Below are 23,568 nucleotides of genomic sequence, written 5' to 3' on the forward strand. Positions count from 1 at the left end.
AAGCAACCACTAATTAGTTGGGAGTTACTAGAAAAAAGAAAGGAGTTATAGACCAAGAAAACGGTTGACAGAAGACTTAAAATGTTGAAGGTTGTATAGGAAAACATAAAGGTGGGAGTTAGTTCTAAAGGGGTAAGGTGTGCGGTAAAAAACTAGACGAATAAAAGTTTTTAGACGAGTCAAACAACAATGAATTTTAGCTAATAGAATTAGGGATAGTAGCTCCTTTGAGTATCAACCATGATAGTATTTGTTGAAAAGAGAAAGAGATACAACTTTAAAACAATGGAAATAAAGTTCAATCTTAGTGGATAGGGCTGTTCAAACTACGTTTACAATGCGTTTTTGGACCTTGCCTAGAATAATATAGGAATGTCGACAGTACTACGATAGTTGTTTGCAGTAAATAACTGAGTTTTTTTGGAGTTAAAATTTACAAGTCACTGTAAGCTTAAATCTGTTACAGAAGTGAAATCAGATTCAAGATCGGCTGCCGGTTCTATACGATCGAAAAGAAAAGATTTTTTGTCAGTACAGGAGTATAAAGTTGAGTCATTAGCAAAAATTTATTTGATTTGTTAAAAGAAATTTTATCTAACCAAAAAAAATAATTGGTGCTTGACTTATTTTAGTAATAAAGTGGCTTAAGGTTTTTCTGAAATGACCTGTTCATTTGTTTTATCGCTACGCCGCTTAAGCCGAACGTGCTTTTTTATTGTAACTAAATTAGCTCAATATTGTTTCTAGTTTTGATTTAAATATGATTCTATTTAAATAATTGCCTAATGAAACAAGATAATTTTTTGTAGCGCTCTTTATTCAGAGTTATAAACTTATGTTTACAGAAAGAAAAATTTAGTTCGAAGCCACAAACTTCAAGGTGGTGGTAGTGTAATAATTTTCAAGGCAGTTGCCCCTCATGTTTAAATTGGGTGAGTCGTTCGTAAACTTAACGAGGCATTACATAAGAAGTACAGAGTAAGTCCGGTAAATTATTTTTACGGATTTAAATATTATTATTTAAATTATACGTACGGATTAAATTATCTTAACAAAGCTTGCCACCAGACCAGTCCGTTATAATATTAAAAAAATACTTTTCAAGATGCTTTGTCAAATTTGTATTTTTAATGCTTTTAATAATTTTTTTTTAATTAAAGGCTAATTTTCAAAATAATAATATACAAAAATAACAAAAGAAAAAAGCCAGGTTTATTTTCACAAAATAAATTTTACTTAATAGAGATAATATAACCAGACTAAATTATATATAATAAAATAATACGGGTTGCAATGTTAAGTTGATTTCTGGATTTACAATAACACAATCGAAAAAAAGAAAGTTTAAAAGAGGTAAAAATAAGAGCAACAACTTGCTATTTAAAACGAAACTACTTAAGTATAAGCATTATAATTGTCTGTTTCTTAAGTACCTTCAACCATAGCATGAAGAAGACAAACAGATGCTGATTGCGACTGTCGAGGTGGTAGATGAACTGCAAAAATTTAAAAATAAAATCACATTTTTCAAAATAATTTGTAAAATTTCAAAATATTAGTTGAAACACTTAAAGACTTTAAATAAACGTTACATACCCTCTTCAATTAATGATCCAGACCAATAAGGACTTCTAAGCAGCAATTTTACCAAGAAAACATTGCAACTAATATTACCTTGGATAAAAAGCAATGAGAACGGTTTCAAGAAACTTTCTGCAGCATTAATCAAAAAATTTTTTTAAACTAACGTTCAGTTAGTAGCAAAATAAGAGTTCATGGCATGTAATAACTTTAAAATCCATCGCATTGTTCTAAAAATATGAGCTAGCTAAAATAAACATAAACTAGTTATGCACTACTACATTTGAAACAAAAAAATACAAAAAAGCAAGACACTTTTTGTGTTTTTTTTTGGTGCCCATATTAGGCCAAGGTTATCAAAACAGCTCCATGTATGTTTAAAATTTATAATCTAATTAATAATAATACAAATAAAAGTATTAGTAATACAAATAAAATTTCGTGTTGAAATAGGAATATAAAAAACACCCTAAAATCCTTATTAAATGGTCTTTAGTCATGAAAAGTGGAGAATTTAAAAGTTAAAAGTCATCAACAGCACAAAGAATCGTAGTAGTTCAATAAATACTTAGTTAAAATTGTAGCAAAAATCAACAAATTTTATACAATGTTGTAAGAGTCTGTGAATGCAGAAGACAGGTTCTTGCATTGTAAGTCTAAGCCAAGGCAAAACAAGATGTATACAAAGTTCAATCAAACAAACAGAAGGTATAAAATGAATGGAGAATTCAGAGTTGTGAAGAAAATAGTTACAAAATATATAGATTTTGTTAAAGGGTGTAGTAAAGGCTAGATGGAAAAATATATACAAATAAAGTTTAAGTAAAAACAAGTTGGATGGCTCATTTTGAAAAATTGCTAAATGAAGAGTTTGAAATGATCAAGGAAGGCAAATAAGATTAGAGGACCAGAAGATAACAAGCAGTGAAGGAAAATGAAGGATATTCAAAAGGTTCAGTTAGACAAGGCTGATAATCCTTCCAGTGAATTGAGGTAGGTTTTGAAAGCTTCAGGGATTTGGATGTTCATTATGTGTTAGATCTTTGCAATAAAATTGTTAAAATATAAATCCGGAATGATTTGAAGCATAAAATCAAGCCATGGCTGTTCTAATTATTAAATTTTAAAGGTTGGCAATCATATCATGCTTGGAAAACTTTTTCACTGTTGTACAGAACAACTGCAAAAAAGATGTTGGATAAAAAAAATTAATGTTGGATGGTAAAGATTTGTAAATGTAGGGTGGTTTATATCAAGTAATAAACCTGCTTGAACAAGTGATGAAGGTTTTAGAAAGAACTATTGCAAGAACATATAACAATATAAGAAGCAGTGTGTGTACAGTAGCATGCAAAAGTTTAGAAACACCAACTTTTTTTAAATTTTTACTGCATAACTTTTCACAAACTTTCTTAAATAAGCTGGAATTTTTACCAAATGTGCTCTATATTATTTCAATTTAAAGTACAAACCACAAAAGTTTTTAATTGAAAGGTTAATTAACTTTTAATTGTTTTTTTGAAAAAGCTTCAACACAAAAGTTAAGATGCAGTATCATACCCCGCAAATAAATCATTTTTTTGTAAACAAAAGCCAAGTTTAAGGTCAAAATACTGGTGAAATTTAATAATTTAATTACTTTGAAATTTCAAAGGTATTAAAATATAACTAATTGCCAAAATAATGGTAAAATTTTATAATACAATTACTTTGCAATATTTTAAAAGCATCGGAAAAGCTAAGGAAGTTTCAAAGGAAATAAAGGAATTAATTATAAAAGCTGTGGGAAATAAAATGACTTACAGGCAGATTTCTGAACTTTACAATGTTTCTAAACCAGGAATAAGTCACACTATGAAGAGATTTTGTCTGCGCAAAACTATTGAAAGCAAAACTTGCTCTGGAAGACCCAAAGTTACAACTGAAAAGTCTGATAGATTATCAGTAAGGTATTCCAAAATAATACTCGCAAGTCTGCTGTCTAACTTAATGCAATTTCATTGCACAAACTGTAGCGTCAATACAACTAAACGTCAATTACGACAAAATAATCTCTATGGCCGTTGTCCAGTTAAGATATCGCAAATACCTGCAAGAAATTTAAAAACCAGAACAAAATTTGCAAAAGATCATATTAGTTGGTCAGTTAATGACTGGTCAAAAGTCTTTTTTTTTTGATGAATCAAAGTTTATGCTATAAAGTAGTGACAGAATTAAGTAAGTTAGGGGCCCAGTAGGAGACAAATTAATCCAAAATATCAGTTACCCACTGTTAATCATGGAGTAGGAAATGTTATGGCTTGGGTATGTTTAGTCATGACAATGTGGGTTCCAATTATCAATTAGTTGCAATTAGTTGGTAGAAAAACAACTAACAAAGACCATTTATTTGCATTGATTAAAGAATATTGGTATAATATTCCTCAGGATGTACTCATTAAATAAGTAGATTCAATGCCTTGTTGTTGTGATGCTGATTTAAAGGCAAATGGATATGTCACCAAATACAGAGAGTTTTATTAAAACTATTTTATTGTTAAAAAAAATTTCTATTTTGTGAATTTTAGTAAAAATTTCAGCTTTTTTGAAATAAATATTAATCAAATTTAGTTGTTTCTAAACTTTTGCGCGGTAGCTTTCTCGAGAAAAAAACTAAATGTTAATTAACCGTTCAATTTTGCAACTTGTGTGGCTTGTATTTTAAATTGAAATAATATAGAGCACATTTGGTAAAAATTTCAGCCTATTTATGAAAGTTTGTGAAAAGTTATGCAGTAAAAAATGAAAAAAAGTGGCATTATGAGAAGCATGCAATCTGTAGAAGCGAAGAAACAAGGACGCTAGAATAATGATGAGGATCATCATTATAATTGATTTCTAAAAATCATATATAAATCCTGATAACTTTTTGCAAAAAACTTTGTAAATAATCAAATAAAAGTATTTTGTGTTAGTATTCCTAAGAATACTAATACAGAGTAAGGGTATGGAAATTTAAATGTTGTACAGAAGCAAAGCAGCTTAGGTATTTATGCTAAAAAAACACAACATAAAGACCAAAAAAATAACTTATATATAGAATAATAAAGAATAAAACCTTAACATTTATAAAATTCTGTTTATTCATATTGATAAAACAAATAAACTTTTGCCAACATAAAAAAAACATTAAGCACCTTCCTACAAACTAATCCCCCAAATATGTAAAGTTAATTTTTTCCTTTAGTTTTACATCAACATTTCCAAACTTGTGTGGTTCCGATGGTTGTCTACAGCAACAATTTAATGCCATTATGAATTATTTGAAACAATTTTTTACAACTACATGCCCTTCCTGATGTTAATATGAAGCAGGTTGTACTGGTTTACATGTTATTAGTAGCAGAGTGACCTGATCTGAAAAATAGAAAGTGTATTAGGGGTCGTATTATTTCTTTTGTTTGTGATATTGATTTAACAAATTGAATAGGAAAAGGAAAAATACTTCAAGCTAAAAACAAACTTAACCAAACAAATATTAGTCAAAAAAACATTCAAACAAGTGAGATTGATAAATACAAGAACAAGTGAGATTAATAAATACAAGAAAAACATGTGTTTGATCATCTATGTGCTTGATCACCAACGCCAAAACTATGAGAAGCATAAACTAATAATGTAAAAAAATAAACAAAATAACTTAAAAGAATATATAGGTGAGTGATTTTTTAAATAGAACACCCAGCATATTTTATTAAAAAGCTGAAAACGTGAAAATTCATAAAAAAAAACTAAATTAAAAAAAAATCATATTTTTTCAGAATCTTTTTATTCTGTCTTTTTATCTCCATTATTAGGGATTGCAATAATAGTTAACTAGTTTACAGGTAAATCAAACTGAAAATGTATAATTTTGCTACTGGTAATTTTACCCTTAATTGCTGGTAATTTTAAAGGAAAAATATTATAAAATCTAAGAAACAAAATACATTTATTCAATAAAAAACTACATGACTCATCTTTTCAATATATAGTAAAAAAGTTATTTTTGTTTTGTTATTTTTCTGTTTCTAGTATTTTGCTGATTTGATATATACTGAATGTGCACATAATTAATTTGTACGTAGCTCATATCATAAACATAATCTTTTTAAAATAAGTTAAAGAGGTAATAAAAATAACAAATTGCCTGTTTCATGGGAGAAAAAAATACATCTAGTTGCTGATAAATTATTCATTTTTAGTCTATTTTGTATAATTATTTAACATTTTTTTAAATATTTTATTAAATCATTTGTTTGGTGAGTTGTTACACTATCAACAGCCAAAGTTGGTTTGTTACTTGTTACATATTTGTTTGTACACCTTATAATTTAAGAGCACTGTATAGCGCTAAGGGTTATACAAATATTCTTAAGTCTCTATACAATTCAATACATTTAGTACATCTATATACTGATAGATATACTTTTAGCATGTGTAAATTTACACACTCAGTGTGTCAATCTACAGCGTGACACTGCATCATGAAGTGTCCACCCCAATGTACCAACAACAACAACAAAACAACAACAACAAATGGCAATATATTTACCAGAAATATATATGTTTTACATAAGAATGTTATAAGTTGCAAAATATATGTACAGTCTACATTCTGGATGGTTCACTCTCATATAGCTCAGCTTAATTGAGCAGAGCAACCATAAACAAAACAAAACAAAAACAATGCAAATAAAATAAACAATACACTCAGTAAGATGCTATTAGTCAACATTCATATTTATATCTTATATATCTTCTATAGTGAGATATCTTTTATCACCAGTGATAGAACTGTTATTTCTATTTATCTTAATGTAACAAGTAGTATTTTAATTTGGCTTTGAGGACATATTTTTTAATGTTGTTAAATGGGATTGATTTTAATTTATTTTGAAATCGATTTCAGTACATTAATGCAGAGTATTTAAAGGAATGTTTACCTTAGGATATTGTATTATATGTTTGCACACTAAGTGCACCTCTACAAAAATTTCTTGTAAGTTGACAGCTAATTGCACTGCCTAGAGTAAACCATTTATTAAATATAGGAGGTAGCTTTTTGTTTAGGCAGCTGTGAATAAATAAACAATTTTCAATTTTCATTATATCATGCACTTTTAAAATTTGTAATGCGTTAAAAGATGTGAATGTATGTGAATTTTTTGGTAGAAGTTCGATAAACCTGACTTCTTGTTTATGAAAAATAAATAAGCGAAATACAATTATGTTTATGATAAAAGGCAATAGGACTATTCTATCAGTCAATATTGATATGATAGAAAGCAATATATCCAACCAATCAGTCAATATTGACAGATAGGTTGGGGTGGAGCAAGAAGTCTTAATTTTATTTATTTAAAATTTTATTTAGGAAGTCTTATACTTCCTAAATAAAATTATAAATAAATAAAATTACTTATATATATATATATATATATATATATATATATATATATATATATATATATATATATATATATATATATATATATATATATATATATATATATATATATTAAATTATTGAAAAAAAAACAATTCATCATGTTATAATAAACAACTTACCGACTACATTATCTTTAAAGAATTTCTTTGAAAATGTGTATGCTTTATTAAACATTAACGTAAGGATATGTTTTAAGACAATTGTTTTTAAACACTTTATTAAATCATTTAAATTATAGTATGCATTAATCTATACTTTAACTTTATATTTGGAACAAGATGGCGGCTTTAATTTTTTTTTAGGTAGGATTTGTGTAAGAAATTATTCCTATTTTAAAAGAAATCGTTCATGTTTTTAAGGAAATCGTTCCTGTTTTTCTCCAAGTCATCGTTCCTTTCGGTTTTTTTTTCGGGAAATCGTTCCGGTTTTTTAGATCGTTCAGCTTTTTTCAGTTATCGTTCATAGGAACGATTTCTTTGGGGAAATCCTTCCTACGTTTTGAGAAATCGTTCAGTAAACATACTTATTATTATTGTTATTATTATTATTGTTATTATTATTATTATTATTATTATTATTATTATTATTATTATTAAAACTATTGTAAAAACGATTTACGGAAAATAAATAGCTTGTTTTTTTGTGTTGTTGTTGTTCGTCAAGGTTTGTTACCACATTAAAAAAAATTAAAAATTAAGCTCCTGGAATTTATTGGCTGTCTCAACATTATGGATGTGAATAACATTGCAAAAAAAAAACATTTTTCTTTTGAAAAAGTTTAGTTTTTTAAGCAATGCGATAAATTCATACTCATAAAATCTCTTTAAGGGGCAACGACCCTCAAATTTCAAAACTACACATAAAAAGTAACTTTTTCTTTAGTCACATAGGAAATATTATACTGACATTAAAAATACCAAAAAACACATAAAAAGGTAGCTCGTTGCTATGGTAACCAAAAAAAAATAGCTGAAAATACCACAAAAACTGTGTTTACGCCGTAAAAAAATAAAGACTTGTGAGTAAAGGAGTGTCAATGAAGTTTTGCAGAACTGTTCTAATTATCTAAATTTGTGATATGAACGAAGCAGATTTTTGAATAAATATTTTTTTCCATAAAAAGCTACAGACAAATTACGTTTTTTAAAAAAAGGTCAAAATGTAAAGAAAAAAACTTATTAACTCAAAATCTTAAGTCATATTAGAAATTCTACTCCGATCATATCATAAATATTGGCAAAATGAACAATCCCTGAAAAATTCATAACGATAGCATGTATACTTTTCAAGATTTTTTTACCGGCTTGTTTAAAAAGCAAACTCTCAGAAAACGCAAAACAAAAAATAAAATCATAAATTATTGTTCATTTCATAAATATTTCTTTAAAAAAAATTACTTTTTAAAAGAATATTTTTAAAACTACCAGATTCATAATATTTCTTGGCCTTTTCTATTGACTTTTGGTGATCATTCTTTGACAATATTTGACGTCGTAACAACTTTCGTTTAATCTTAAAACTTTCACTCGATTTAAATGATGATAGATTTATTCGTTTTTTGTTTATGAGTCTGCAACCAGCTAAAGTAAAATGTCCTGGTTTCATATTTAGTTTTTCATAAATTAAAATAACAGACTTCATACCAATGTTATAATTTGCAACAGCTTTGTTCACTCCAAACTCTAAACTGGCTAAACCAACATAATTACTTTAATTTTTCCCATATTCAATTATTAAAACTCTCATTACTATTCTGGGTTTTGCCATGCAGGCACTTTACTAATTCAGAATCTTTACTTAAATCAGCATATATTAAATCAGCATATATTGGCTTGATTTTGTGAATAATATCAACAGGAATTCCTGGTCCAGTTTTTGTTGCTATTTTTGTATAGTTTTTGGGTGTCATGGATTCATAAGCTGAGTAAATTTTTCAATTCCAGTATGACCATGTCCTAATACTCTCATTGCATATATTGTCATGTTTTAATATCAAACTCTTTAACACAATTATCTGATGTATAAAATTCATATTTATAATTACAAGATAGTGTAGTACACTTCAAATATAGCAACAATGCTAGTCCTTTCTTTTTTTCATGGTAATAACCTAGGTACAGTGCACAGTTTTCACATTGAGGACAAATTAACAATGAAAGAACTTTAGATAAAATTTCAGTATCTATAATACTGTAACCACTAATTTTTTTAATGTTTTTACTTGGTTCATTTGTAATGAATTTATTTTTCTTAGCAGATGCGCCTAAAATATCACTGCCATTTAACTCACATCCACTTACATTACATGCATTTTTATCTTTCTGCACATTAAATACTCTTCTTTTTGTGTGGTACTTTGTTCTCTGCTTTACTCTATCATTCATTTTTGTGTTCTTAATAACATCCAAATCATCCAAAAAAATCTAAAGGATTTTATCATATTTTTTTGTTTCTGCTGTTAGATAAATTATCTTTGATAACGTGCGGCCGTGGTGCAGTGGTTAGAGCGCTTGCTTTATAAGCAGGAGATCCAGGTTCGATACGAACTCTGGACATATTTTCGCGTCACGGTAAGGAAGGAGGCGTGAACTTTCTGGTTAAATGCACTCCGCGGTGCCCTGTGACAAGACCGTAAGGACTTCTTATAAAAATAAAATTAATAAAAAAAAAAAAAAAAAAAAATTGATAAAATCGCAATTGTAAATGGCCTATGTTTGAGTATAATAAGGAACAGAATTTATTTAGCAAAGAAGATATAAATCAAAACATATATTTGAAACAGTACTCCAGAATAAGTTCACCAACAAAATATTCACCCCCATAGCAACGCGTTGCTATGCAAATATTTTTCTACTTGGGTTCAAAAAAACATAAATTAAGCAAAAACTTATAAAGAAATCTATAATTTTTTTTTAGATTCAAAATCTACATAAAACTTTGGTCAACAATTACTAGAAGAAAAAAAATTAAATTTTTGAAAAAATTTGAGGGTAGTTACCCCTTAAAAACGCAGAAACTAAATGGGAAGAATACAGATATATGATTAGATTATTGTATTGTCTTATTTGATAGCAACATCAAAGTTATATAAAAATATTAGTATCAAGTTAAAAAACATACTACTTGTCGTAATATCAACGAGCCTCTCATCACAAATACAAAGATATTACATCAGTACAAAAAGATTTATGTTCAATTTAAATTCTGACCATCAAAACCAAGACATTCTTTGATAAAGTCTGAATTCTATTATTGAATTGTAATTTGTAAATTTAAGATAGCGTTGAAAAGATTTTTATCCCCCTCTCTGGTGTCTAGTGGTAAAAAAGTTTCCAATCTCTAAATATATCTCTAATATATTTACACTTCATTACGTTACAATTCTGTTACTTAATATAATGCAATGTATAATATACAAAATGTAACATTATATAACGTAGTTTAACAAGTTTAACAAAGTATAACGTAATTTAACAAATAATGCTTCTTATCAAAAAAACTCAACATTGCTTTTTAAAGTAAAATAAAACAATTGTTTCTTTAAATATAAACATGTTGTTGTCAAGGAAACTCTTAGAACGCTATGAAATTTTATCGATAAATGGTATATTATAGTTTCAGTGATATATCAAGTTTTATATAATATATCTTTATTTTAGTGATATCAGTGGCGGATCCAGGCCCTTGTCCTAGGGGGGTAATTTGACCAACAACAAAAAAAATCCGCTTTTTTTTCTTTCAGATTTTTTATTTGATTATTTAGAATAATTTAAGAAAAGTTTGCTTATAAGTATTTTGAATGTTTCTGTATATAAATATCTTGAAAAAATCAAAAAATGAAAGTAATTATTTAGTCTGTTATAAGGGACGGATTCATATTCTCGATTGCCCTAGAAAAAAAAATTTTTGGGACCCTAAACACTTCTAAATACCACAATTTTTTTTCAACGATATCCCATTTAAAAATTGAGCCCGCTAAAATCATGGTACACAGGCTGCAGTCCTGTCTGCCTATAGGTAAATCTGGCCCTATCTGTAATGTGCAACAAAATAATATCTTTAGTATATTCTTTTTATTAATAAAGACTTTTATAAATTTAACAAACAACAATATAAAGTTGAGCTTTCTAGTTTTCGAAGATGCAAAACTATCAATAATCTTTTCGACATTTATGATACAATCTCTATGGATATGCATCCTTGCTTATCCATTTAATCGTTCTTATCCTATATTGGATCTCAACCAAGTTTTAAGTCTTTTTAAAACCGAGAAACTCCATACTCCCGATGAAACGCTAAGAGGAAGGGTGCAAAACAGCTGCAAAATAATTTAATTAAGAGGAAGACATTACCATCACATTGCTTGTATGCTTCCAGTGCAAATTCAGGTAGGTCTTGTTGCTTTTTGATTGCGCCTTTCCATTTTAGCTCCCAAAATTCAAATTCTGAAAAAACTTTAATTAGTTAGACATTCTCATCAGCAGTGTTTATGTTGGGTAGCCCTTTCATAAAACTCAGTATATTAGTTATGGATGCTGTTAACTCTGTCTTTGTTTTATTTAATAAATTTCTAGGTATTGCTACATTTAATTCAAAAGAGTTTTAGGTTTCATCAGAAAATCTGAAATGTAAATCTAGAAGCATGCTATCAAGTAACGGTAAATAAACATTGACTCTATAGTAAGTTAGAGGATCATTGGTATTGAGGTTTGCGCGATTAGTTTGTTTTCCTGTAATTCGTGGTCATAAATATAGCATTTAAGTTTTCTTCTGACGTCTTTTACTTAATATCTTTATAGTATGTTTAAGAATAGTTTTAGCATATTCATCACCTATATAAATTATACGACAAATTAAAATTAAATTAATAAAAACAAAATTTACTATTAAAACCAAACCTATATAATATTTTTCGTAAGTTTTTCAAAACTGTTTTTTTCAAAACTGTTTTAGAAAATTTTCAAAATAGAACGATAGTAATTTACAGTTTTTTATTGTAATCTAATTATATAATAGAATGAATTAATGATGATAACATTAAAATGTTTCGAAACTTTCATCGTTTTTCTTCGATATAGTAAAAATGTTAAAAATGCAACAATTTTTTTGTAATGTAATAGTTTTAGTTTTGCTTTAGTTTTAGTTTTTGTTTTAGTTTAAAAAAAGTAAATAGTTAGCAGCAGAATAATTTTTGTATTTGTTTTTTCTTTTAAAAATTTTGCAATAATATTTTGATGTTTGATATTTCTTATTGGGGTTAGTTACCCCACCACCATACTCTTTGTATCCGCCACTGAGTGATATATCATAGTTTTAAATGATAAATCAAGTTTTATCGATATATGATATATCATAGGGTACCACTTTGAATAAGGCTGTTAACGGGTACCCGGTTATTGCCCGGGCACCATTATCAAATAACGGGTAACCGTTGTTAATGCAAAAAAGCAAAAAGTTTCAATTTACAAATTATTAATTCTAATTTTTTTTTAAGCTTTTAACCATTAATTGAAATTAAACAATTTAACAATATAAAATTGATATGTAAAATAAGATCTTGAAGAAAAAGTTCTGATTTCTTTATCATCGTTAGCATTTCTGAAAAATTTAATAAAAACGTTCGGAAAGTTGTTTGATTTTCTGATTCGGAAACCCACTTTTTATTCTTAACCTTATGTAAAATGTTTTCTTCTAAGTAAATGAGAACTCCTCCAACTTGTTTCTTAGCATGTCTCTAAAGCAAAATTTTATGAAAATATAGAGGATGGAGAGTAGAATTCTCTCGAAGATCTTTCAAAGAAATCCAAGTTTCAGTTAAGCAAATTATATATAAAATGTTTTCAGTTTCTTATTAAAAAGGTATGCAGTTTTTCGAAAAAAATTTGTAAAAAGAAGTTTAAGTGCGCTTAGTAAGTTTATTGTAAATAAATAGAATGTTATACAAAAAATTTGTAACCAATTAAAGTTTTGTAAAAGCTAGTTGTTTTTTCTTCCTCATGCTTACTTTTAAAAACATTAATTATGTTTTAAAAACATTTTAAAACACTAATTTTATAGAAAAAAAATGGGTAAAGTATCAAAAGTGTGGTCTTATGCAGACCGAATCGATAAAAACAGGGTGAAGTGCAAGCAATGTGAGGCGATTTTGACAGCGAAAGGTGGCAACACAAGCACTATCCAACACCATCTTACTAGAACACATCATATGGATATTGATGGCATAGGCAGTTTGGGCACACCAAACATTTTGTCTTTCATTACAGCTTTGCGGACTAAAATGACGAAAGAAATAGAACTAGTTTGGGATCAGAAAATAGCAGACTTCATTGCTCGTGATGCACACCCGATAAGTTTAGTTGAAGGTGATGGATTTCTTAGTTTGTTTATCCAGACTATGTTGTGAAAACTCGTTCGACTACCACAAAGCTGGAAAAAAAAAGATACAACGAGACGATCAAGTCACTGAAACTGAAATTAGGGAAGGCACAGTTTGTCGCTTTTACAACGGACATGTCAAAACATTGCATATATGTGTGTATTTGCGCATTGGGTTAACACGGAATGGGAGCTGGAATTTGCAATCTTGCAGACACGAGAATGTCCTGAACGGCACACTGGAGAAAACATCAGTATTTGTTTGCAGGATGCTGCTGACGAGTGGCAAATTCCTGTTGAGAAAATCGCTGCTACAGTCCATGATAACGGCTCAAATATAAACCGAGCAATGGACTTTCTTGATGAATGGCCGGATCAGCGCAGTTTTGCTCACACGCTACAGTTAGCCATTGGAGCTGGTCTGAAACTTTCAGAAATTTCGAATATGATTCGGGCTGCAAGGCAATTGGCTGCACACTTTAAGCGAAGTAATTTAGCAATGCAGGAATTGCGTAACAAACAAGTAGCACTGAGATCTAAGGATGATAAAAAAACATTCAAAGTCATCATAGACTGCTCTACTTGATAGAATCCCACGTTGGATATGTTAGAACGATAAGTGAAGCTACGTTGGGTGATTGGAGCTGTGCTGTCTGCCCGAAATTTTACAACAAAAAAAAACGCATCGACTCTACAAATGACGGATGAAAACTGATTGCTTACGCAAGCCATTATACCCATTCTGAAACCATTAAAGCAGGTAACAGCTATATCATCTGGTCAGAAATATCCTTCGTAGTCATTAGTTTATCCACTACTGTCTATTGTTCTAAAAAATGTTCGAGCAGCAAAACCAGACGAATGCACTGCTGCCAATAATTGCAGAAATGTCATTGCTACTGAAATAACAAGGCGATATTATCCGGAAGGATTCAGTGTACTACCTGGACCAAGAGCGTCTGTATTAAATCCACGTTATAAGCTTTTAAAATTTTTTGAAGTCCCTATTCGAAATGAAACATACTCCGCCATTAGAGCTGAAATGGCAGCTATTGTTATGCCAGTATTAGAAGAAAATTTAGAAGTAGTAGCGGAAGAACCGATGCCAAAGCGAGCACGGGATCATTTAGAACCGGACTTACCAAAGGATAATGTTTTTGATGAACTAGCATTGCTGTGCACAGCCAACGAAGAGTTTGGACAAATGGATGAATTGGCGTCTTACCTTTCGGAAACGCCATTGACTGTCAGCGGAAATATCTTAGAGTTTTGGCAAAATAACATCAAACGTTACTCAAAGCTTTCTATTTTGGCTCGCAAGTACATGTGCATACCTGCGACTTCGGTGCAGAATGCGCTTTTTCAACTGCTGGACATGTAGTCAATTGACGGCGTGCGTCATTGGCACCCAAAACAGTAGACATTTTAGTTTTTCTTAACCGTAATTGGAAGTTGAGTAATCTGGACACTTAATGTAAAATAAATTTTAGATTTAAGTGAAATTTTAAATAAGTGACATCATTGATTGAGACGTTTTATTGTTTTTTATTATTTATAAGTACAACTTTTATAAAAAAACATTGTTTTTTAACGGGTACCCGGGTACTCGCCCGATCGTTCAACGGGTACCCGGGCAAGCATTTTTGCAATTTTTGACAGGCTTAACTTTAAATAGTAAAATTAAATCTTATTTATAAACATATATATAGTCAAAAGTGCTTAAACAATATAAAGTCACATAATTTTTTCAGTATAAATTATATTTATAAGTTTAATAGATCGCGACGTTAGAATTATCTTATTCTATTTCCACATTTTTGACTTTTAAAAATAAAACGATTAAAAGGAAGGACTTCAGGAGACGGTATATAATTTTTTTTTATAACTAATGTTTTTTCCGCAACTTTTTTACTTATAACTTAGGTTTTAATACAATGGAAAAACATTATTCTGAGGTAGGCAACACTTTCAATAACTCAAATTTTTCAAAAAGTGGAGATAGAACAAGATAGTTATAACAATGCGACATGTCGATATAATTGTCGATATGATTGTTGATAAGTACGAGTATAGACGTCCAATCATTGTTTGTCGGATGTCTTGAGATGTCCAATACCCATTAATCTAGATGCAAAATTATAAAGTATATATTTCTATACTATATCAATGTTTAATGTTTACAGCCATTTCCAAAAAAAGAATGCTTTGGAGGTATCAATACACATATATGTTTAAATTCATACCTCCAATATTTTTAAGGTTTTAAGTTTAGAAAAATTATCTAAATGCTTTTTATAAAACCGTTTTTAAATTGTGGTGTTTTTATAGTCATTTTCAACAACTTGGAATAAATCTAAACTACAAAGTTTTAGCAAACCAGGTGTTTATTAAGTCGGTTTATTAAGTTTATTTTTATTTATTATTATTTTTTATTTATTATTATTTTTTATTTATTATTATTTTTTATTTATTATTATTTTTTATTTATTATTATTTTTTATTTATTATTATTTATTTATTTATTATTATTATTATTATTATTTATTAAGCTGCGGAAAACCTTATTTAGGTAAAACAGCTTTAAATTTTATCAAGAATACTTTATTATGTAAAATAAGTTGAGATTGAAAATGTGGTTCCTCTAAAATATTTAATCATAAAAATTCTACCAAGGAACAATAAAATGGGATACAACATAATTAATATTTGTCTTTCAACAAACTAAAACGCTAGAGAGGTCTCAGAAATATTGAATATGTTTTAAAAAACTTAAGAAATTTAAGAAACCATTGATGCGCTTTTAAGCAATCTTAAAAACGATACTAATGCAGTGTTTTTTCTATTTAATGCTTTTTGTAAAAATGTCTTTATAATTTGTAAAAAACGTTATAATTTACATTTTATCACATTTTAAAAAAAATTAAAAACCCTATAATTTAAAAACTTGACGTGATAAAGAAAAATTAAAATCATTTTATAATTTAGCACCTATAAATTAATCAATAACTTATTTCCGATTCTATTCAAAAAAACTTTGGGTTCTCCAGTGTTTATTACTATTATTATTACTATTATTATTATTGTTAATATTATTATTTTATCCAAATATTACCGTACAAACGAAAATAAACAATTGGGCTAGACTGCAATGTTTATGTAACACAAATAATATTTTTACAAATAATACGGCTACTGAATACATCAATTTTAAAAATAGTTAAGGTAAAAATGTACGTTTATAGCTCTTTCCGGAATGTTCAGATTGAGGACTATGGCGTTTTATGTTCCAAAAAAAGTCGGCTTATCATATGTACATCCCATCTACCTTGATAACATTCTTCTATAACCTTCAAGTCTTGATGAAATTGTTCTCATCACTGACAGCACTAAGATTTTCACGAAATTGGCGAGATGGCAATGCAGAAAATGCAGAAAACTACAAAGAGTTTTAAAAAATTATAAAGTTTAGCAACTTTATAATTTTCCAAAAGTTGCTAAACAATTTCTTTGTAATTATGTGTGTAAGTATTTCCAAGAAAGTTCTTAACGATGACTTTAAATGATATTAAAGCGTTCTTCTCAATATCCGACATAGTTCTGGTAAAATATTTATCTTTGATAAGCTGTCGAATTCGTGCACAATCAAAGACACCGCTTTAATTTTTTTAATTGGCAGTCTAGGAAATGCAATAACAATGTACTTAAAATAGTCGTCATTAGTTACCAGTGCCATCACAAGTTGCTTCATGAGACCTAGTTTTATGATCAAAGGGGGAAATTTTATTTTCTTTCTGTCAACAAGTGTTTCATGTAAAATGTTTGGATCTCCAGGCTTAAGATCAGACCTTGGAGGCCCGTTTGTTTTAACTCAATGCTTACCTCGAGCTCTTCTATGTAATATATAAAGAAAGCAAGGATACTTTGAGTAAAAACGTTGCTAACCAAGAAGGAAACACACCATTTTAGGGTCAACACGTTTTGTCCAATGATGCTTCTTATATTGTAATAACTCAATATCTCTCTTTAAATCACAATATTCATCACGAAGACAGACAGAATGCCCAGTATACACTGCACTAAATAAATCGCTATTATGTAGCAGGACACACTTGAAGCTCTTCTTTGAATAATCAATGAACATTCGCCATTCAATTTAGTTATAGTCTGAAAATCCCAATTCCTTAAGTAAAACAGAAATGTTATGGAAAAACACAAAACACTTCAATTTGAAACTACTGCAGAAATTTATTTTCTCTAGTATGAAAGTAAAGTACTTTTATTCCTTTTTCAACTATATTTTTCTCATTTAGTCTTGACGCTAGAATTTCTGGAGCCCAAATCCTTTGCCATATCATTCAACTCTAGCTGATCACATCTCTTAAGCTGAATTGTGGTGTTCAAAATCATTCCTGTCACTGGCTTCTTGAACATCACTAATTTCTTCTTGAGAAGGTTGTTGTTTGAATACTTGCATTGGAATTTTATTTGAATGACACGTTGGTCTTTAAGCTGATGGTAAATTAGGATAAACTATTTTCCTTTCAAATTTTTTGGTTAAAGCCTTTCATTAGACAAAAGTAACAGCCTGTTGAATGATCTTTTTCCTCACACCAAACCTTAAGAATACCGAATGCTAACTTGGCTCATGACTTGTCTTGATCACCAAATTTCATCAGGAACATTTAAACGTAAAACTCACATGTTTTGAAAACAAAAAAAATTTTTAGCAAAATTAAAAATTCATACAAAAAATAGCTTGTAGCCCAGACAAATTATTTTTGTAGATTCTAGGGCAGACAAACCAATCGTAATCAGCGGGTAACTCTTTTACGGTGAAATTTGTTTAACTAAAGCGCAAGGGGTGGAGAAAAAAGTTGATTTCTTATAAAAAAAAAATTTTAAGCTTTGGAATCAGCTTGCCAATTTTAATCAAAATAGGCCCCGATTCAAATTCAACAAAAAGTTTTATTCAAATTGTTTCTCAGAGAAATTTATTGAAATATTAAAACTCAAAGTATCACAAATTTACATATAGATTTACATGTATTTGGCTTTACCATCTAAAAAAAAAATCTGTGTTTTATCAAAAAAATACATTATATAAATTATCAAAGTTCATATTTTTTTTAACTGAATAAAAAATGGTTGTAAAACTAAAAAATGAATATTAGATAAATTTTGTTTAAAAAAACTTAACCAAAAATTGCTAACTTGAAAAAAGCAAAGAAATATTAATATTTTAAACTACAAAGAAATTAAAATTTCAATATTATGTTTTCTCAACGGATGTCAGAAATACTTATTTCATTCTATATATACAATGTTTTCCTTTACATATATCCAAGGCCGACGGTTTAAAAAAATAATAAAAAAAGTTGTCTTGGAAAAAAGTCGAGGGCACGCACCCCTGGCTTTGTCGGCCCTGAAATCGGAATTAAAGTTTTTTTTATAGATATAACTTGCTTGTAAGCAAATTTTATTGAAATTATTTCCAGTTTCTTCTACAAAATGTCGAAATTTTTTAAAAACTCTTACGTAGACTTTAAATATTTAGTTACGGGCTAAATATTTAGTGGAGTGGGGAGAGGGAATGTTGATACAAAAAATATGCCATACTCCAATTTCCCCCACCTCCATGGTTTCATCACTTTGATTATTATTGTGAAGGAATTTTATTTGTACCATTTAAAATATTTTCGTTAGGATATTGATAAAAACAATGTTCTAAAATCATTTACAAAGTTAACATATCGTGAAAGTCGGGATCTTTTGTTGAATTTTTTCAGTTTGATAAAATTAAATTAAAATAATTTTTTATCCCAACCCTCTATGTATATATGGGCGTATAGGTTATTTAAATGTATCGTATATATGCGCGTTTTAGGTTTCTTTAAATGAATGCATACTATGCATGCATTAAATTAACCTATCTGTGCATACCTACGCCGTAAATTTATGCAATGAACTCTGTATATGTGGAACTGGATTATATATATACAAAGACTTTAAGAATAGACAAGACAATAAACAAGACAATAGAACAGCAAAAGAAGTTGTGAGAGAAGGTTTCAAAAAAGACTTCGAAGCGAAGATAAATGCACAGTTACGAAATATAAAAAAAAAATTTTTGTCAAGATTTTAATAAGTGCTTTATAGCTTTATAATTTAAATAGCCAACTAACCAGTTATTAGCTTGATAGCAGTTTCAATGACATTAAAACGCAATGTTTCAAAATGCGCTTTAATGTCTTCTAAACTGCTAATAAAAATTTTAAAGTCAGTTTTTTGTTTTGTTTTGTTTTGTTTTATATTTGTGCTATACTTGATAACAAGGGTTTCTATATTTCCTTAATATTTTTTCGTTTTATCAGTTTTACTTCTTTAATATTTTTTTTCTGATTCTGATTTTTTTAAATTTTATTGTTCCTATTCATTTTTTTTAATTAAATGTGTTACTGCAGTTTACTCCGTTATTTCTTTGTCTTAATATTTTTTTATTTTATATGTTTATAAAATAAAAAAATATTAAAACATAGAAATAACGGAATTATTCTAGTTAGTTTGGAGTTATATTAGTTCTAGTCCATTGACAAGTTTTTAACAATATGATTAACATCGAACTTAATTTTATAAAGTATAATTAGGTTTTTAATTTTTAATTTTATGGTTAAATAAATAGAAATGAATAATATTTTACTAAAAGACTTTTCAAACGTATAAGCGCATAATTTTTCAAATAAACGCATAATTTAAGGCATAAACGCATAAAAAACGCATAAACGCATAAAAAAAGCGCATAATTTTTCAAATAAACAACCTTGACTAGCAATAATATGAAACAGATTCGTTTAAAACTAAACTTGAAACTTTAAAAAAGAGTTTCACTGCAATACACATAAATATTAGAAGTGTAAATAAATTGTTTGACAAACTAAAACAGTTCGTAATACAATGCAATTACTTATTTATATGATTTTCCTAAAATAAACATGGCGCTCCGATAAATCGCCTCAACCAAGGTTCAAATTCAAGATTATACACCAATAACTTCTGAAAGAAAAAAAAACAACAATTGCAGGAGGAATATCCGAAATGATCAAGCGAATAAACTAGGAAAAGTTCTATATTGACAACGAATTCTTTACAATTGAGATAATCAAAAAATCAGAAAATCTTTTAGTCTTTATTTTAGTCAATAAAAATTTTAAAAATATTTTAGATTTCACCTGTTTAAGACTGTTATGTTGTATTTAAGGAAAATAAATATTTTATTTTTATCGGGTATTCATGAACTATTTTTTTAAAACATTTCTGGAGAATTCTTATTTTTGTTTTATACGATACTTATCTTTGTTTTAAACAAAAACATAAAAACTTGGTGTAAATTGATTATTAGTAACTTGATTATTAACCTTTATTAGTTTTTCCCCCTTGAAAAGGCGCATTACCAAAAAACCAGGCTAAATAAACTTTTCCTGTTTTCAATAAAACAGACTTTTTTTTTTGCATTATAATGACTTCACTTATTTTATTAATTCTCTTTTGAGCATACTCTATTGAAACCGTTTGGGACTAAATAAGCTACAGAAATAGTTGAACCATTTGGAAATGAAATATATTAAAGAATCCAATGCATTTAAAATAAAAGTTGTTTACATTATCTAAAAAACTCCCTATTAATATGAAATATGAAATAATGGCATTGTATTTTATTCATATTCTATTTAAAATTTATGGAGTGTAAAGAACATATAAAATATAAATAGAAACATTGGTATAATTTACTTTTGCAAGTAAATGTTTTTGAGAATATTATGTAAATTTAATAGTTGTGTAACTTAACTGGTTGTTTTGATTTAGTTTATAGGAAAAATTACTGTGATGTACTTTATCCATATAAGTACATTCTTAAGAAACAATTATATTATAAAATAACACAAATTATAATAAAATATTGTTATATTAAAATATACAATTTTTAAATTATGTAAAGAGATATTTAAATACACAATCTTAATGCCCCGTTTTGTTAAAAAAAAGAAAACTTTAAAACTTTATTTTATTAAATCTGGCTAATAAATACATAAAATCTAAAAAAATCAATTCAAAAAACAAAAGCATTTACCAATGTAGTAACTACAACAGCATTTTAATATAAAGAATGATAACAGCAAATTGGTGTTATTGGTGTCACAAACAGCGATATATCTGAACCCAACTTAAAAATACAATGAACTCCAATAGTTACTTTATGCAACTGGTCTATTTCTAATTACATATTATTTATATAATATTACTTTAACATCTAGTTAAGAAATATGTTTTGTATATAAACTTTAAAAACCGTTCTAAATAAGAAGCAGTTTTTTTTATTATAAGTGTTTTTACAACTTAAATCCGATAATAAAACTTAATTCACTTTGGGGTTCAGGAAAAATTATTATTATATGCAATATTAAAATATTATACTAATTTTATTTATTTTTAGATTCAATTTTATTCTTGGGTACTTCTACAGACGTACTAGACGTACCCTAGATCCGCCCCTGATTTATATTAAATTTATATATAAAATAAAAATTTACGTTCTCAATTTAATGAAATAAAATATTTCGAATCGCTGCGCTTTAAGGTCTTCAAAACTATGATTTTCAATGCTTTTTTTGCGCCAAAAATATTATAAAATATTTAAATGTAAATAGTTGCGTTTCTGATAAAAATCTGATAAAATACGACAAACTAAAACACTTTCCTATTTGAATGACTAAACAAGTAGTAATAAAGTTGACTTGCTAAAATATTTTTTATGTTATATTTATCAAATCCCCTCCCCTTTATCACAAATTGTAACAAATTTTGGCCTTTCTTTAAAGCGTGACGTAATTTATAGACTTCCTTTTTATAATTTTGTTAAGTTTGCTGGCTTTGTTAAGTTTAATTTTGTTAAGTTTGCTTCCTTTTTATAATTTTGTTAAGTTTTGCTGGTTTGGTTTGTAGGCTAGGGTAAGCGAGGTATAGCTCGTTTTCCCCAGCACTTTTTTTTTATTACGTTCTCCCTTGCGCTTTTTTTCTATTTTCTATTTAAAATATCGCAATAGAGTATTCAGTTACAAGTTATAAATTAGAAATATTTTTTTTTAATTTATAAATTCAAAAGTTATAAATTACAAACATTTTTTTTTTTTTTTCAGTTTACAATGTTAGTCGTTATACAATAAAATAAACTGTTAAAAGTCCTTTGCAAATATATATATATATAAAGCGTGAAAACAGTGTAAAATAGGTTTTCGAAAGAAGATCACTAAAATCTTATCATCGGAACCTTAAAAAAAACAAACAAACAAAAAAATATAAAAAAACTTCTTACATAAGCAAAACTGTAAACAATATAAACGACATATATAAATATAAAAACAATATAAATGGTTGTAAACAACATAACTACAAAACTTTAGAAAAAAATAATAAAAATTACAAAATAAAGTTAAATAATAGATAAAATAATTAGTAATACTGTAAAGTTATATTGATGGAAAGAATTAAATTTGTCATTTTATTTTTGTAAAGATTTTGGTCGATCAAAATCAAAATTTGACAAAACAAGTTTATTATATATGTGCGGTGCACGATAGACAAGACAAAATTGATTGAAATTTGTTTGACAAATAGGTTCGTTAAATTTTTTTTTTTTTATTGGTTAGCATTTGTTTGACTTGTTTGAAATAGTTTAAAGGATAGAAAATAGTTTAGAAATATATGACACAGTAGAGATAAAACACACAGATAAAATGTTACTGATTTAACTTTTTTACCAAGCGTATACAAGCAATAAGGATAATGAAGATTAACTGATTATATAATAATCAAGATTTGAGGCAAGTTTGAGGGCAAAAGTTTTTTTGCGAATGAAAGAGGGTCCATTTAGTTTTGTCAGTATTTAATGTTAATTTATTGGATTTGAACCAGTGGGATAAAAGTTTAACGTCTTTATTTACGGTGGGAAAAAGTTCGCTAATATCACTCTGAGAGATAAATATATTAGTATCATCAGCAAACATGATGCTTATCAGATTAGGAACTTTACTTAAATCGTTTATATAGATTAAAAAAAGGAGGGATCCGAGGATTGAACCTTGTGGAAC

At 27.9% G+C, this 23,568-nt stretch overlaps 1 protein-coding gene across 1 annotated transcript; it reads left to right on the forward strand.

Annotated features, from left to right (window-relative positions):
- Positions 1-2,515: 2,515 nt before the first annotated feature.
- LOC136091766 (uncharacterized) lies at positions 2,516-3,759 on the forward strand. Its single transcript, XM_065819478.1, has 2 exons — positions 2,516-2,574; positions 3,309-3,759. The coding sequence occupies exons 1-2, from the start codon at positions 2,516-2,518 to the stop codon at positions 3,757-3,759; spliced, it is 510 nt and encodes a 169-aa protein (XP_065675550.1).
- Positions 3,760-23,568: the final 19,809 nt, after the last annotated feature.

The sequence above is a fragment of the Hydra vulgaris genome, chromosome 15, assembly GCF_038396675.1.
Source record: "Hydra vulgaris chromosome 15, alternate assembly HydraT2T_AEP".
Lineage (NCBI taxonomy): Eukaryota > Metazoa > Cnidaria > Hydrozoa > Anthoathecata > Hydridae > Hydra > Hydra vulgaris.